This window comes from Colius striatus, chromosome 10 (assembly GCF_028858725.1).
Source record: "Colius striatus isolate bColStr4 chromosome 10, bColStr4.1.hap1, whole genome shotgun sequence".
NCBI classification, from domain to species: domain Eukaryota; kingdom Metazoa; phylum Chordata; class Aves; order Coliiformes; family Coliidae; genus Colius; species Colius striatus.
In genome coordinates, this window is record NC_084768.1 from 9755477 (window position 1) to 9770509 (window position 15033).

General features: G+C 34.5%; 1 protein-coding gene across 2 annotated transcripts in view; it reads right to left on the bottom strand.

The window, feature by feature from the left end:
• UCHL5 (ubiquitin C-terminal hydrolase L5) overlaps positions 1–15033 on the bottom strand; it is an 18253-nt gene continuing 3220 nt past the window's right edge. Inside the window, exons 1-10 of one of the 2 annotated variants that reach the window (XM_062003998.1) lie at positions 14824–14905; positions 11295–11378; positions 7151–7276; positions 7003–7064; positions 6795–6925; positions 5701–5764; positions 4506–4608; positions 3924–4037; positions 1933–2031; positions 1–128 (exon numbers count right to left, since the gene is read on the bottom strand). In XM_062003998.1, coding sequence (XP_061859982.1) covers positions 84–128; positions 1933–2031; positions 3924–4037; positions 4506–4608; positions 5701–5764; positions 6795–6925; positions 7003–7064 — 618 coding nt within the window. In that variant the 5' untranslated portion in view covers positions 7151–7276; positions 11295–11378; positions 14824–14905 and the 3' untranslated portion in view covers positions 1–83. Of the gene's footprint in view, positions 129–1932; positions 2032–3923; positions 4038–4505; positions 4609–5700; positions 5765–6794; positions 6926–7002; positions 7065–7150; positions 7277–11294; positions 11379–14823; positions 14930–15033 lie in introns of those variants that run through there. The other variant, XM_062003997.1, reaches the window with a different exon arrangement.

Here is a 15033-nt window from a genome sequence, read left to right on the forward strand (position 1 = left end):
TTTAAAGTTTATGAAAAGTTTTATTTGTTGTCATGAAAATAGTTTCAGAAGCACATTATTGTATGTATTTTGCAAAGTCATCTTTATTTGGCCTCCTGAACTTTCTTGGCATTCTGTTTTTCTTTTGCCTAGAAAACAAAGGGAAATGACATTAAACTCGGGTAAGACAAAGATCTTTCTTTCTGGAGCTCTGAATAACTACTTAGTAGATTTTTGAACATTAAACAACATGTACTATAGAAATAGAAATACATTTTAAATGTAAATTTAGACTCCTCAGAAGTATCCTACTACTATTTTACTAGGTGCATAACTAAAGCCTTTAGGAATACATACAGTTTTAAATATATCATATGAAATTAACTATAAGATTAGAGTGAAAAAAAGAGGGGTGAAAAAAAGCATTATCTAAAAAACATAATTTAACCTTCCTTTTTCATATCTCCATACTAATTTAACACAGAAATAACTCTTCCTAATGAAAACACATGATGTCACAAGAATATACTGTATTCAGATATACTGATTATCATAAATTAAACTCTGAAGCAACAAAGACCTCAATTTTTTAATCTTTCAAAAGAGCAGAGTGGCAAAAAAAAAACCCAAAAGAGTTCCACCCAAGGTATTTGTGAACAGATTCTCATCTAACATGTGTCAATTGATACATAATTCAAACTGACAGATAAAAAAAAATCAAGTTGAGCATTTTCTTCCCTATGAATTTAGTGAAAAAGGGCTAGGCAAGAAGACAGAACAATTCACCTTTGGCTCATTCTGAATCAGACTGCTCATTATTACTTAACAGAGCAGGATATAATTGAGTGACTTCAAATTAAGATCTGTTATCATCGGCTGCTCAGGTCCACCAGAAACTTACTTCCAGTAAATTTCAAAAAAGCTTAATGGTGTTACAAGTAACTCCTATTGACATGATGCTGGATTAAAACTTCACAAGCTACCCAAAGAAGGAAAAGATTGAAAACCTAATCCAGAAGTTACAGCCTTGTAATCTACCAGCTTCAAAACGTACTTTCCTAAGCATATACTTCTTAAATAACATTGAGCTCTTTTTTCATTGTAATAATATAGAGAACTTTTTCAGTTTAAGTTCAAAATAGCACCTGAGTAGGTAAGCAAGTCAGCACTGACCTTACTATAGGTCAACTGCTTGACTAATCATATGGTTCAGTAATCTTGCCAAAGTGACAGACACATTTTAATAAACAAGTCTTAACACAAAACTTAATAGTAAATCAACATTAATAGCTAGACACTTCAAAAAGGAGAAAAAAATGAGCCAGTAAATCAGTATAAACACAGGGAAAGTGAAGAGAATAAATTTCAGCTACTTAAACTCACAGAACCCTGCACAGGTTGCCATCTAGTGTTGGCAGCTAGAAAAAGCAACAGAACTGAGTATTGAGAATGCAGGTTGGCAAAAAGGGATCTAACCTGTACATACACTTCAGTGTATGTATACATTTAAATAGCCTTCAGTTCGGAAAAGGGAACTCTCCCATATACTAACTACAGCTACACATGATAATTTTAATTGGCCTTCTAATTTCCCATATAGAAAAGCTCAAATCATGTGTTTCTTGTATCATCTTATGCACTGCAATGTGATCATTTAGCTGATACAGGAAGAGGCAATTCAGTATCACTAGAAAAATGTTTAGGTTATCAAACGGAAAATACAGTTTGCCTTTGCACAATCCCACAATCTCCAGTTCCCACTGGAACTGTTCCTCTTGTGAATTGCAAGAGTCTGTCAGGTAAGCTAGCAATATATCTGAAGATAGGAGTTTAAATAAATCAATCCACATCATTTATGCTTCCAAGATACTCAATTGTTTTTAATTTTAAGCAGAAGGTATGAAGAACTATAGTAAGAAATTATTTCTTAAAAGTCAGCTAGGAAATACTCACTTTTTCTACTAAAGGTATTAACTGTTGGTGCTCTGCTAGAGTCTTTAATAATTCCATTATGAAAGGCAGGTAGTTATGTTTTCTTCTAATATTTTCAATCTAAAAATAAATTAAAAGCATTAACAATTATTATATGGCTAAACCGAGGATTTTCCCCATCTCTATCGTTGTCCATTTCCACCCCAAGAGATGGAGTCCTTTTTTCAATCTCAGATAGCTAAAAATGAAGTCCAAGCAATAAAACTATGAGCATGCAGTGAGAAAGTATATGCTAGATGAATTGTCTAAGAGACAAATTCTCCTTAGGGTCTTTTGACATATTAGCCCAATATCACTCAATGATTAGGTTAAATGGTTTTACCCACTGCTGTAACACTGACAAGTGTTGTTATCTAAACCATTCACTTTTTTTCCCCTCAACTGAAATTGGAGTTTCAGGTATATATTTTTATAGTCCTTTGCATAGCTGTGGCTTCAGCCTAGGCCTAAGACATCAAACATTTCTGTAATGCAAAAGTGTAACTATTTTGGTTATACTATACAGTATAACAGCTTCTACAATGGTTCAATCCTTCTGAAACACAGGAGACTGATTGGTTTTTCAGCTGAGAGGAATCATCTCCATTAACCCAAATAGATACTCAACCATAAAAAAAACCTTCTAAGAACTTTCCAGAATAGTTCCACATGAAATTAGGAACTTCAGTTTTTTGCTACCCAATTTCATTTGTTTGCTTATTCTTAGGCTTGGCAAAAGACATGCTTTGGGGTTTTTTTTAATAGCTTCTTAAATTGCATCCTGATGCTGTAGAACACAAAGTAGTGACACTGTTTTAGAGACAGGTAACACTATAGCTTCACATATGTACTGTAGAAATATATTTGAAATTATCATTAGAAATATGGAAGTCTTAACCTGTACCTTTTAGAAACTAGTGAAAATATTTCTTCCACTTCTTGATCCTTCAATTTATACAACCTTTATTTTAAAACTTATTTTTAATCTAACCACTTTCTATACTCTCCCAAAAATAAGTGGAGAGATTTAAAAAAGGAGGAAAAAAAAAAGTTACCCAGCTTTTTTTTCTCTCCCCTCAAGACATTCCTTTAAAATTACTAGGGAATTATCCAAAAAGTTGCAATTCATGATCTCAGAGAAACTTTCCTACATCTTATTGCCATGAAACCACATGTCATTTCATGGAACAACATGTTTTCAGTGCACACTCATAAGGCATCTATTTAGGAAAATGCAGAACGTGACAATTATCTCTTCTCTGCTTCTCACAGAGGAAAAGACAGCAGGTAAACTGTAACAAAAGAACAATTTGAGTACCCTAAGAGAGATTCCTTACTAAAAGCAATGCAAGTACCCATATGTCAGATTAGGAGATGTATGTGCAAACACAGAATGCATCTATACATGAAGTTCACAGAATCTCCCTATTAGCCTTCATTAATCAAGTGATGTACCAACATTCCTCATGTGACAATGAGAGCTGGAAGAACTTATATCAACACTTTGTAGAAAAAAGTTACCACTAATATGTCAAAATCGGCCTAGTAAAAACCAAACAAAACATATTCTACTTACTAAGAGGCCACTGTTACATATAGTGTAATAATCAACTCAGGCAAGAAAACACTGCTCAACCTTCTGGGGCACAGAGTAATTTCTTTGTAGGAGTTCTAGAACTCATTATGCTTAAAAAAATGTTTTGAAGTGAGAAAGACACAAATAAGTTGCAAAAAAAAAAAAAAAAAAGGGAGCTACAGAGACTATTACAAACTGACTTGTAAGCCTTTAGCTAAAAGAAAGCAAAGTGGTAATTAACTTGGAAATTCAGGAGCACAACATGAATTTACAAAACACTGTCTTTCTAGTACCCATCCAATTCCTTCAGATGAATTGCAATAGCCTCTCACAGATATAAAAGGCTGTGTTCTTACAATTTTCCAACAGTTTCATCACAAAATAAAAAGTTACATACCTTATATCTTTTTAATTTTTGGTTCTCTTCTTCAATTAACATCTGGTATTTTGCAACTTCTGATTGTATAGAACTTAACATATTACTACTGTGATCTGTATCCATAGGCTCCTCCTTCCATAAAAGAAAAAAGTTAAATGGGTGATGTTACTGCATTTTTTTAACAACAGTAAGCCGCTTTTAGAAATACTCTTTAAGACAAGACTGCTTTTACCACAGAAAAAAAAATCAGTTTTGCTTAGGGTTACAGGAACATTCAAGGAATTTCCACAATTAGTTATAAGTGCATTAGCTCAGGTACTAGGAAAATAACAGCTCCACTCTCACAGCAAATAGTCCAGAGCCACATTGACATGGTCACAATGTACCCAGTGCTTAAATTAGCTCACTCAGAACTAACCAGAGCTGCATCAGTGCATCCATGCAGCACTGCACTGTGCTGGACCAAGATATAGTGATCCTTTCTTGTTTTCTTTTAGCAATACTCCATTTGCAACAAGGAACGGAGGAGGTGAGAAAAGAAACAAAGATACAGAATTATTATCAGAAAACTAATCCAGTAACTGAAATACTGTGGCCTACCTCTGCAAGTTGCTGCTGTAATTCTGCAATCCGCTGCTCATATATCATCTTTCTGTCAGATACAATAGCCATCAAGTTAAACCTTATCTCACCTTCACTGTATCTAAATGAGGAACAAAATAAAACACAGAAGAAACTCACTTTCCAAATTCATGATTAACATGGCAACTCAAAAAAATCCCTTTTTCCATGAGTTCATTATAACAGAATGTATTTCATGGAAAAAAAAACCTAAATGGAGCCATTAAATTAATTTGTGGTACAGATCCAGTTTTGTCACAAAATAAATCACACTTCAGATGAGCATTATCCAATAAGTAACTCTTAATAACCTCCTCTTCCAGGATATTATTTCTGTCTGTAGTCACAAGAAAAAAAATACTGAAACTGTCAAAAAAGGAAAACAAAAGAGGATATAATTGACAAGAAAACTTGTACAAGACTGTTGCACATAATAGTTTTCACTTTCTCATTACTGGTACTTGTTAGAAAATGTTGGAGGCTTCTTCATACAATGTGAAAAGTACATTTAACAATTAGACTTGTAGGCCTTTCATAGTTTAAATTCTCCAAATGTGATTTAGCAGTAAACTTCTGCTTATCAAAAAAGTGAAAGCGAAACAACTTCTCAAGTGAAAATTGCATCAAATCAACTTTACTTGTAACATATTTGGATCTGCAGTTTAGGGTCAGAGCTAAGGAGTTGTAAAATTTCTATACTGTATTTTTCTAGCTTATATTTTTAAAACATGCCACATACCTAAGGAAAACTTGCTCTCTGTAAATACCAGCGGTATGGATATAGGTAGTATTTGGTATTTATAACCATAAGCACATGCTCAAACATTATCCGTAGTAATGGCATCCTTAGTTTTCACTTTAAGACTCATAGCTGTCTAACATGATTAACCATTTCATTCTTCCTTTTTCGGTATACTACTAGGATCTCTCTTCCCAGATATCTACTCTGATTAATCATAGAGGAACACAGTGTATTTGACACTTATCTGTCATCACATTTAGCTCATATTGGGCAATACGTTCTTAAGTCATGCAGTGATATGCACATAAAAAGGATGCCTAACTGTCACTCCTTAGAAACTCAATTGAAAGCCTTTAATTTAAGGAAATTAGGAATATGGATTTTTTAAACATATGTAAGATACTATATTTTAAAAGCATCATGATCATTTACTTTTGAATACGTTTCTCTATGACAGGTCGTACAGCACTTATCCAGTCATCTTGATTGCATGAACCTAGAAAAAACAGAAAGAACGCAACTTTAATCTTTGCAAAGTTTATCAGAAATTCAAGACTTGTATAGTTGAGGGTTATGCAGCAACAAGTTTTTCCTTGGCAATTGCAGTTCCAGATTTTTTTAGAAGGAGGATGACACACTTTAATTACATTATTTATACAATGTACTGACCAAAGGAATGCAGCAAAACTGAATTATAAGAACAGAAGAACCTAACAATTATTTTCTTGATAACACAAAAGGAGGAAAAAAGTACGTTAGATTCTTATAACACAAAAGAAATTAGTTCATATGACTATAAAAGTGGACAGGAAAAGAAAAAGTTAGTTACAAAGAGTTACTACTATATAGATGCAAGACAAGGGTAAAAACTCAGAAAAATATAAATGATATATGATAGTTAACTTGATTCTAAGTTAAACGAGAATAACCGAAGGTGACTTCATAATTTGATTATGTGTCCTTAACAATTTAAGACCTTAAAGGAAATGTAGAGATGCATGATCTAGTGACCATAAAAGTTATGTTACTGATCGGTCTGCAGACTGTATAAGTCTCCTCTAGCTAGTCTAAAGGTGAGATTTACCAGCAAGCCAAAATGATTACATAGTTTTACCAAGTTTCTTTAGAGGTACCTCAGAACAACAATTTATTTTCTCAGGTTAGGAGTGCCAATATCCACAAGAAGTGTGCTATGTAAACTCGTAACAGAACTATTAGGGTATTAAAACTGCATTGGATTGCATGGCCTGTTCATTTGATTACTGAATAAGAGACAGATATAAAGAAAGGTGGAAGAAGAAGGAAAAAACCTGCATGTTCAGATCAACAAAAATAAAACAATATAAATGACTGAAGAAGCATGAGCCTCAATAGCACATTAAGAAAACCTGAAAGCTATGTTTCATTTTAACAAATTACTTGGTTTGATGATGTAACATATCACCAATTTGTTGCAATAAGCTGTTGCTAAAATGAACAATGTTAATTTAAAATACATATAATACATAAAATACATAAAATATTACCTAGATCAATTGGTCCTTCCCTTAAGCCATCCAGTTCATACAGCCGTCCATTAACAGGAACATAGCTTACGAAGTGAAATGCATCTTCTTCTTTTGCTGAAGACTTTGCATCAAATTCAAACATTTGTTGTCTGCAAAGAGAATTTCATAGTGTCTGAGATAAAAAAGAATTTGCTCAAATTTTGCCTAGATATAAAACATGCGTTACCTGGCAAAACTATTGTGAACTTGCCGAATCACTTCAGAGTTGCTCAGTGCCAAACCTTTCATCTGAAAGTAAGTAACAAAACTAAATTGCATGCCAACACAGAAATACCACTACAATACTTCAAATACAGAAAATAGCAGGCACTCACCGCAGCATCAAAACTTTGTGAAAACTCTTTAAATTCTGACAAAGTCTCTCCTAGATGGATATCTTGATGAGCACAGTTTAATAGTACACTTACTATGGCTTGAGTAGCACAAGCATTATTAATTACCTAGAAGAAAAAGTGATGAGAATTTTTTCAGTACTGGTGATAAAGATTTGCTTTGAGGTGGGCAACATTCTCCGCCACACACATACACTTTCTATGCTGATTCACATCAGAGCTTCACTCTAAGGCAGACAACAAATCTTGCCTAAGCGACAGAGCAGCCTTTGCTGTAGGAGACTAATCAAATGAATGCTGGATAGCTGTCAGATAAATTTCATTGATGAAACAGATATTTCGCACTTCTACTTAGAAACTGTCATTCTACTGCATCACCACTTCCCTAAAGTGCTGAATAAAGGACTTAGAAGAGTTAAGAAACACAAGAATGCTCTGATCTCAGGAGAAAATCCAATAAAGTACTATTCAAACAGGTTGCCAAAATTACATTATTCTATCTATGGTCTTTAAAAAATCCAGCCAATTCTCCCAAAGACAATATCTTTCCAATAATCACAATTCCTAACAGATACGGGAGCTCAAAATTTGGGGCAATACAGCACATTATGGAACCTAGAATTTCTACTAAAAAGTTGAATTGGCCAAAAAAATGTAAACATCCTAGGGATAAATTATTAGAGTTCAGAGGTGTTCCGAGATGCAAGGGTTTTTAAAAGACTGTTTGCTGAATGAAACTATAGAGTTTTCATCTGTTTCTTAATTTACAATGTAATTATCCTTTTCAACCTAACATTTATTAGTTTGTGTGACACTGTTCCTCAGACTTTAGCATTCAATATTCCATTTTCAGAAAACACAAACAAATCCCTTTACATAACAGTCATGTCTTGACAGTTGTTTAGTAATAGTCACACTAAAATACAGTATTGAAAGTGACTACAAGGATTATTATATTTCATTTGAGATTCAATCAAAAGCACAGTAGTTAAATGGTATAAGTCCATAATACAAGAAAGACTTCATATTAGCAGTTTGTTCCTCAGTGAGCTACAGGCTAGGAAAAATAAAGTATCTTTGGTTTATGAGGTGCTTTGTAATGACAATGTTACGTAGAACTTGGAGAGAGGATGTTGACTTTGTATTAAAGTGAAAATTAGTTCAGGGCTGTGAATGTGAAACCACTTCCAACAAGAAAGAAGCAACAAAGAAAATCATGAGCCACATCACATATTTATTTTCTATACACCAGGGTGTTTTCAGTTTAGATTATATCTGTGTAGTGCAGATAAGGAAATAATAAAGCATTTGTTAATTTAAGAAAAAAAAAAAGAATCTAGTTGATTTTAAATGGTACTCAAGGGAGTCAACTACACATGTAGAACAGATTACAGCAAGTGAAATGGCAACTGAAATTCAAATGAAACAAACTGCAGGTACACAAGCTAAAGGCTAGAGTTCACACAAGTGGAAAACATAGGACATGAAAGTAATCTCCATCAATGGCAGTGAAATAAAGAACAGCAGAAAAATTAAAACCCACAGACCAATAGAAGGACATAATTTGAGAGACAATACTACAACATAGGAAAAGGAATCAGAAACTGAACATTCTCTGAGATATGGCTACAGAATGGTATCAGAGGCAGTTGTAACTAGGATGAAAGCAGGAAGATCCTAAGCAGATTAGAGCAGGCTATCCTGAAGCAGTAGTTACAAAACACTGTAATTAAGCTGATATAGAAAGGAGAAAGAGGTGGAGAGACCTGTGGTGAATAACTATTAGCACAGTACTACTACAATGGAGGGAGGGTCACCACAGCAAACTGCACTGTTAAATGCAGTTTAACACAGGACATTATAGGGAGAGACAGCACTAAGTGGTAATCATTTTCACTGACAAAAACAAGATGGAACAATCAGTTCCTCTGTCAGACCACTAACCTAATTATGGCTTCAAAAAAGGGAAGGGACATTTGGAGAGATTTTGTGCTTAGAGGCAATAGGAACCCAGAAGTTATGTTGGACCAGCTGCATACAAGAGCTTTAAACAACAGCAAAAGTGGCAGGAAAAATTAAACTCGGCAGGGAATTTCTATTTTCAACAAATATTTGCCTTTCAGCATAAATATTTTTTTGTATTCCAACTACAGTGTGAGAAGTAACTGTTTATACTTAAACTTATATGTTTTAAGAACATAATGTCCACACTAAACAACCTTGTCCACTGCTAGAAAGCAATAAGCAACGAATGCAGATGTTAGACCAGCGGATCCCAACTGTTGAAATGGAAATACATTCTAGAATTACAAATACTCTTTCAAAAGTGAGAGGCAAGGGGTAAGGAAAAGGCAGGAAGAATAGTCCTGTAGCAAAATAACAGAAGCAAGTACAGGTAATAGACATAAAAAGTGCTCTCAAACCTAAACGATATGAAAGAACTACCAAGGTGGGAGAAGGTGGTACCTAGCTACTAGTAGTTCATGGGTAGGGTGAAAAGCACAGAGTGAGAAGGAAGAGGAGGTGATTGCAGTACCAAATATATATGAGTGCAAGGTTTATTTGTCACACAGGTGCGGCATTCTATCAATGCACACAGCCAGTCCAGCACTGCTATGCACACAAGTTTGTGAGTCCTTCAAGAGAGAAATGCATCAGTATACCCTAATTTTCCATGTACTTTAGGTGTCTCAGTGTTGGCAGAAAACATTTTCTGCATTTAAATAGCATGAGAATGTATGCAGGTTGTTCCACAAAGATTTCTCTTTTAACTTGACGAATTTGGAGTATTTTCTGCATTTGTCCAGAAATCTCAAAGCTGGCTTGTATATTTCTGTCCAGGAAGTCCTGGTGAGATATCTGATTAATCAAGACTCAGGTCTCCACCTTAAAGGACATACTCATATTTAAAAGATTTGGTAGCAAAGCTACAAAGTGTATTTAATAATATATGCAAGTAAATAATAATAATATATATACAAAAATATATGCACATTAGTCAGATCATCTTAAAAAACCTGAGAAGACTGTCATATCACCAAGTCAAACCTAGCTTAAAACAAACACAGGAACCACTTGAATAAGTTAATCTGGTACATGCTTCAATTAAGATGCATAATTTCATAAGCATGAACCTTTCCTTAAGGATCCAATCTCTGTTTCTGGATCAACTTAAGACTAATGCACTTTAATTCTTGACCTGCAACTTCCATCTGATGGATTAAGCATTTTGTTCTTTTCTTTTTAAAAAGTTTTCAGACTACCCTGTGCTGCAATTGGTAGCAAAACCAGCAAATCTCTGGAGTTGACTTACTAAGCATCCTAATGTGACAGAACAGCTGGCTTTATAAGACTCAACATGAAAAATTCAGCATTAAGACCAAGTTCCAAAACTTAGGATTAAAAGCCCCAATTTATTAATTTATTTTTATTCTTTTAAAATAAAGATACGACCTTCCTACAGTTATATTCAATTTATTAGCTCAAAATTCCATTAGATTTGTTGCAAGTTCATTTTCTTTTAAGCTACGCTATCAGAAGTTTAGCTTTAACATAAATACCTGGTCTACCTTAATATTACCAAACCTGAAAATGTCACAAATGTGGAGTTTTAAATCAACTAAAGTACTTAAACTACTTGAAATGTAAATTTCAAGAATACATTTAAAAGGCTTCCATTAGCAGCATCAAGATAACTGACAATCAATATTTTGTTATTAACAGTATCACTTAGAAGGTCTTTAGAGGTGTATAGGTTTCATTCCAAACTAATGAAGCTAATGTTTCCGAACTGTAATGTTCTATCATTGCAATGCAGCACAAAATAAATACATAGCACAAAACAAAGGCATGATACTAATACCTCAGTAAAAAACCTGAAGAGGTTATGTACTAAATGTTTTTAATCAGTCTGCAACAATGGCATTCCTTTTTGTGAAGAGACACTTTCACTTCTGCAGCAGTCAGCACAAAATACAGCTGCTCAAAACAGTGCTGAAGATGGCTGAATACATTGAGTGGTACAATCATGTAGCCACTGTGTGTAAAAATAACAGCGAGGGCCTACTTAAGCAACACAGAAATCAGGAAATTCCGAGTTAAGGCTGAAATTGTATCCTTAACTCACCTCATTGTGCCTAGGTATCCTAGCTCAAAGGGTATGAAAGATCATCCAGAGTTCTCTGGCCTCAAATAGAGGACCAAATCATACCTAGGCATAACAGGGAGGCCAAATTTAACATGAGTGCACATAGAAGTGACCATTATTAAAAAAAAACCCTTTAACATGCATGCACATTAGACTTTAAAATTCAACCCCCCCCAACACACTTGTGATTCAGCTTTGAATAAGATGAATTTGTCATTTGGAATTCAACGACATTGCTGTGAAAGTGGATACGAGTAAAATGTGAACACATGAGCTTCTCATCAAAACTGGGTTTGCTAATGCAATTTTAGATATGTTTTGCTAGACAGTTTGAGAGCTGTAGCCTTTTACATCTAACTAAAGTCTACCCTCCCTCAAATGAAACAATTTTTAAGATGGAACAGTTAATTAAAACAGAACCATGCTGTAATAGCATCATTTATTCCCCACACTAAATTGTTGTTACATGTGAACAGTTAGTCTTGCTCACTCAGGATTCAGAAGGACACTTTGTAACTGTTCTGTAGGAAAATGGACTGTATAAGATCTCTTTAGTTGGAAACACTTAAAAGAAAAGAAAACCTATGGGAAAGAGAAACAAAGACTTCTTGAGATTTGTAAGGCTCCAGAACAATAATATTAAGTGCCACAAAAATTTTGCTAATCCAGAAAACAAATCTATTTGTTCTGGGGTTCCAGTCTACAAATGAAGATATGTTATTTTACTCGTCACTGTGGTAATTAAGAAAAAGTCTTGACATTTGAAAAAGATTCTTGCAAGGTAAAAAACCACTACCCTCAAAGCCACCAACATGCACAGAGAAAATAAAAAAGGCACATGAGCCCAGTTGTAGGATAGTTCCAATTTTATAGTAGAAACATTTAATATTAATGCTTGTTTTCTGTTATGCTCACGGGTGACTCCGGATTCACAGACTGTGGTTTCAAGAAACAGAATCACCTCAGGCCTACTATAAAGAAACTCCTGTTCTCTCTTCACGTACCTTTCACTAGCTTTGGCCTGTACAGATTCACTGAACAAACACATCTCACAAAGTGGTACAAGACCAGGCCAGAAAACATGCACGAAGAAGCTATAGAAAACTGATGGCTGATGAGCTGCGCTGGCAAGTTCTAGGAGCAGCTGAGTCATTGCAAGAGAGAAATATAACCATAAACTTGAAAGGAGGCAGGCTGGGAGGACAAAGGCATCCTGCTCTTAGCAGCACCAAATAATGATCCATTTCCTTGAGAAAGCACTATCAGGCCTCAAAACATAGCTTGTCAAGTTGGATTTTCTAACTATGATTAACTTGAATGTAAAAGTCATTAGAGTTACAAATCTTCCCAAAATATCAAACTCAGTTTCTTTCATGTATCTGTTTTTAATTTCTTTGTGACTATTTCACTAGTTGTTTGGTCACAATACTTCAGTGCAGGCAAAACTGAACTGACATGAAACAGAAGCATTTAAATAGTTTGGTTTTGCTAAACCACTACATTTGACTAACAGACAATCCTAAAACAACTCTAATCTTAAACTCCTTGCAAGTTACTTTTGAAACGTATTCTATGCCATCAAGTGGCATAACTAGGTACTGCTATTTTTAAATAATACTCAACACTTCTAGAAATTGCTTTCCGTGCTGAAATTAATGAATTCTTAGTCATTCCAGCACATCCTCCTTAAACCAAGCAGGTGAAGGAGGGGAAAGATTGGAGCTACACCTCCACAAACAGGTTTCAAACTTAAGAGAACAGTGAAATAAAAATGTTTCAAAGAAAGCTACAAAATAAAGAAGAATTGTCATTGTTAGTCTTTGATTTTCTGCTTTTCTCAGCAAGTCTAACATTATTTAATTTTTCTGATGTACATTCTGTAATTCCAACTTAAAGCTCAACAAAGCCACTTGCTTTTAAACAGCATCACACTAAAAAAAGGGAATTTGAAAGGGAAAAAAGCAGCAAAAGGAATGGAGCAAACAGACAGAGGCTTTGAATCTTTTCAGCCTCCACAAGAACAGTAATTCTGAAAGAACCTCATCTACTCATGGGAAACAAGGAAGATGAAATCCCTTGAATAAGGACAAATCTGCCTTCATCTCAGAAAATAGATTAATATCAGAGTGATTTCCTCCTGCTCTGTAACTATCCTTTGAGAGTTGTATCAAGGATTTTCCCTGAGGTTCTGGGCATCAAGGCTATTCTGTAGCCACAGGTACAGCTATTAATCGTTAACCTTATGTTTGATCAGGTACTAATTACAACCTAAATCAGAGTCTATCAGACCTGTCAACCTATAAAGACATTTGGCAAACTACTGCTGATCATTGTGTCATGAGATTAGTGGCCACTGCTTTGTAGGAATCAAGAGCTGCACCAGGGGAAAAATGAAGAAAACTATTAAAAGTGACCAAGGAATAAAGTCATCCACAATAGCATGAAACAGTAAGATGATTATAAAAGAAACAAATTAAAGATGGCGATCTGCACAGCAGAAGCACAAGTACAGAGTAGCTAAGAAGGTTATAGATACACCTTATTTTCCCATTGTTTCCCATATTTCTAAACCTTTAGCTAGGAGTGTGTAAAGACTTCTTTATATCCTGAAATTATACACTGAATTTTGGGAAGTTTCCCACTTCTACATTTGTGGAAAAAAATAAATCTAACCAAAATAAACCCAAACACACCATAAAACAAAAAACACAAACCCTATGACCAGTCTATATGTCAATATTTACAGAAAGTCTAATTTACCCTTTGATACAAATGCTTTGCAATTAACACACGTAGAGTTACCTTCTTGTTTGGGCTGTTATGTTTATCACTGCTTAAGAAGCACGTCTTGAAAAAAAGCATTTAAAAGACATATAAACTCTAATGTTTTCATTCTGGTTACTTTCTTCTGCCTTTCTTGCTTGCAAATAACACACACAGCAGTCTGTCAAAGCTAACAGAAAATTTCAATACTACTTCGTATTTGATAAGGCACAAAGGATTCCATAAGCAAAACCATTTTTTTCCTGTAATTTCTAATTTAAACTCGCCTTTTGGATTTAAATATGTAAAATTTCCATGTTAAAATGGTCTGCTAACTCTTAAAGGAAAGAGTTATCCTGAGTTACACTGCCTTGGCTGCAGAGAACTTGAAAAAAAAATGGACAAAAATAAGCATTTCTTCCTAGAATTTGTTGAAAGTGGTTTCAAAATAATAATTTGCTCATTCTGCTGAGTACATTTGCCATGTAATTGCTTGCTGCACATAAGAGTTACTCTCACAGGAGAGGCCTGGCAAATAACAGCATTACTGTTCCATACCAGATTATATTCTTTGCAGGACTTTACAGATCAATCTGATTTGCTTTGTTAATGATCTTTCAATACACAATTCCTACTCTTATAGAATTTGTTGAAGTTATTTCATCTAGTAAAAATGTTAATTTTTGTGTACTTATTAAAGAAAAGAGTTTATTTTTCAGTGAGAAGTAGATTGAACTTGACATACCTGTTTAGCAAAAAATATTGTATCCAGTCTGGAATCCTGAACAACAGAACCTGCTGGTTCCTCTCCAGGCTGCCACTTGAAGAGGAAAATCAGCCCATGCACTGGCCTAAAAAATAAAATTGATAGGAAATGAAATCACCTGTGCTGATGCAAAGTATCAAAGCCAGAAATCTCTACTATAATTTAACAGTATGCTGCCACAGTAATTCC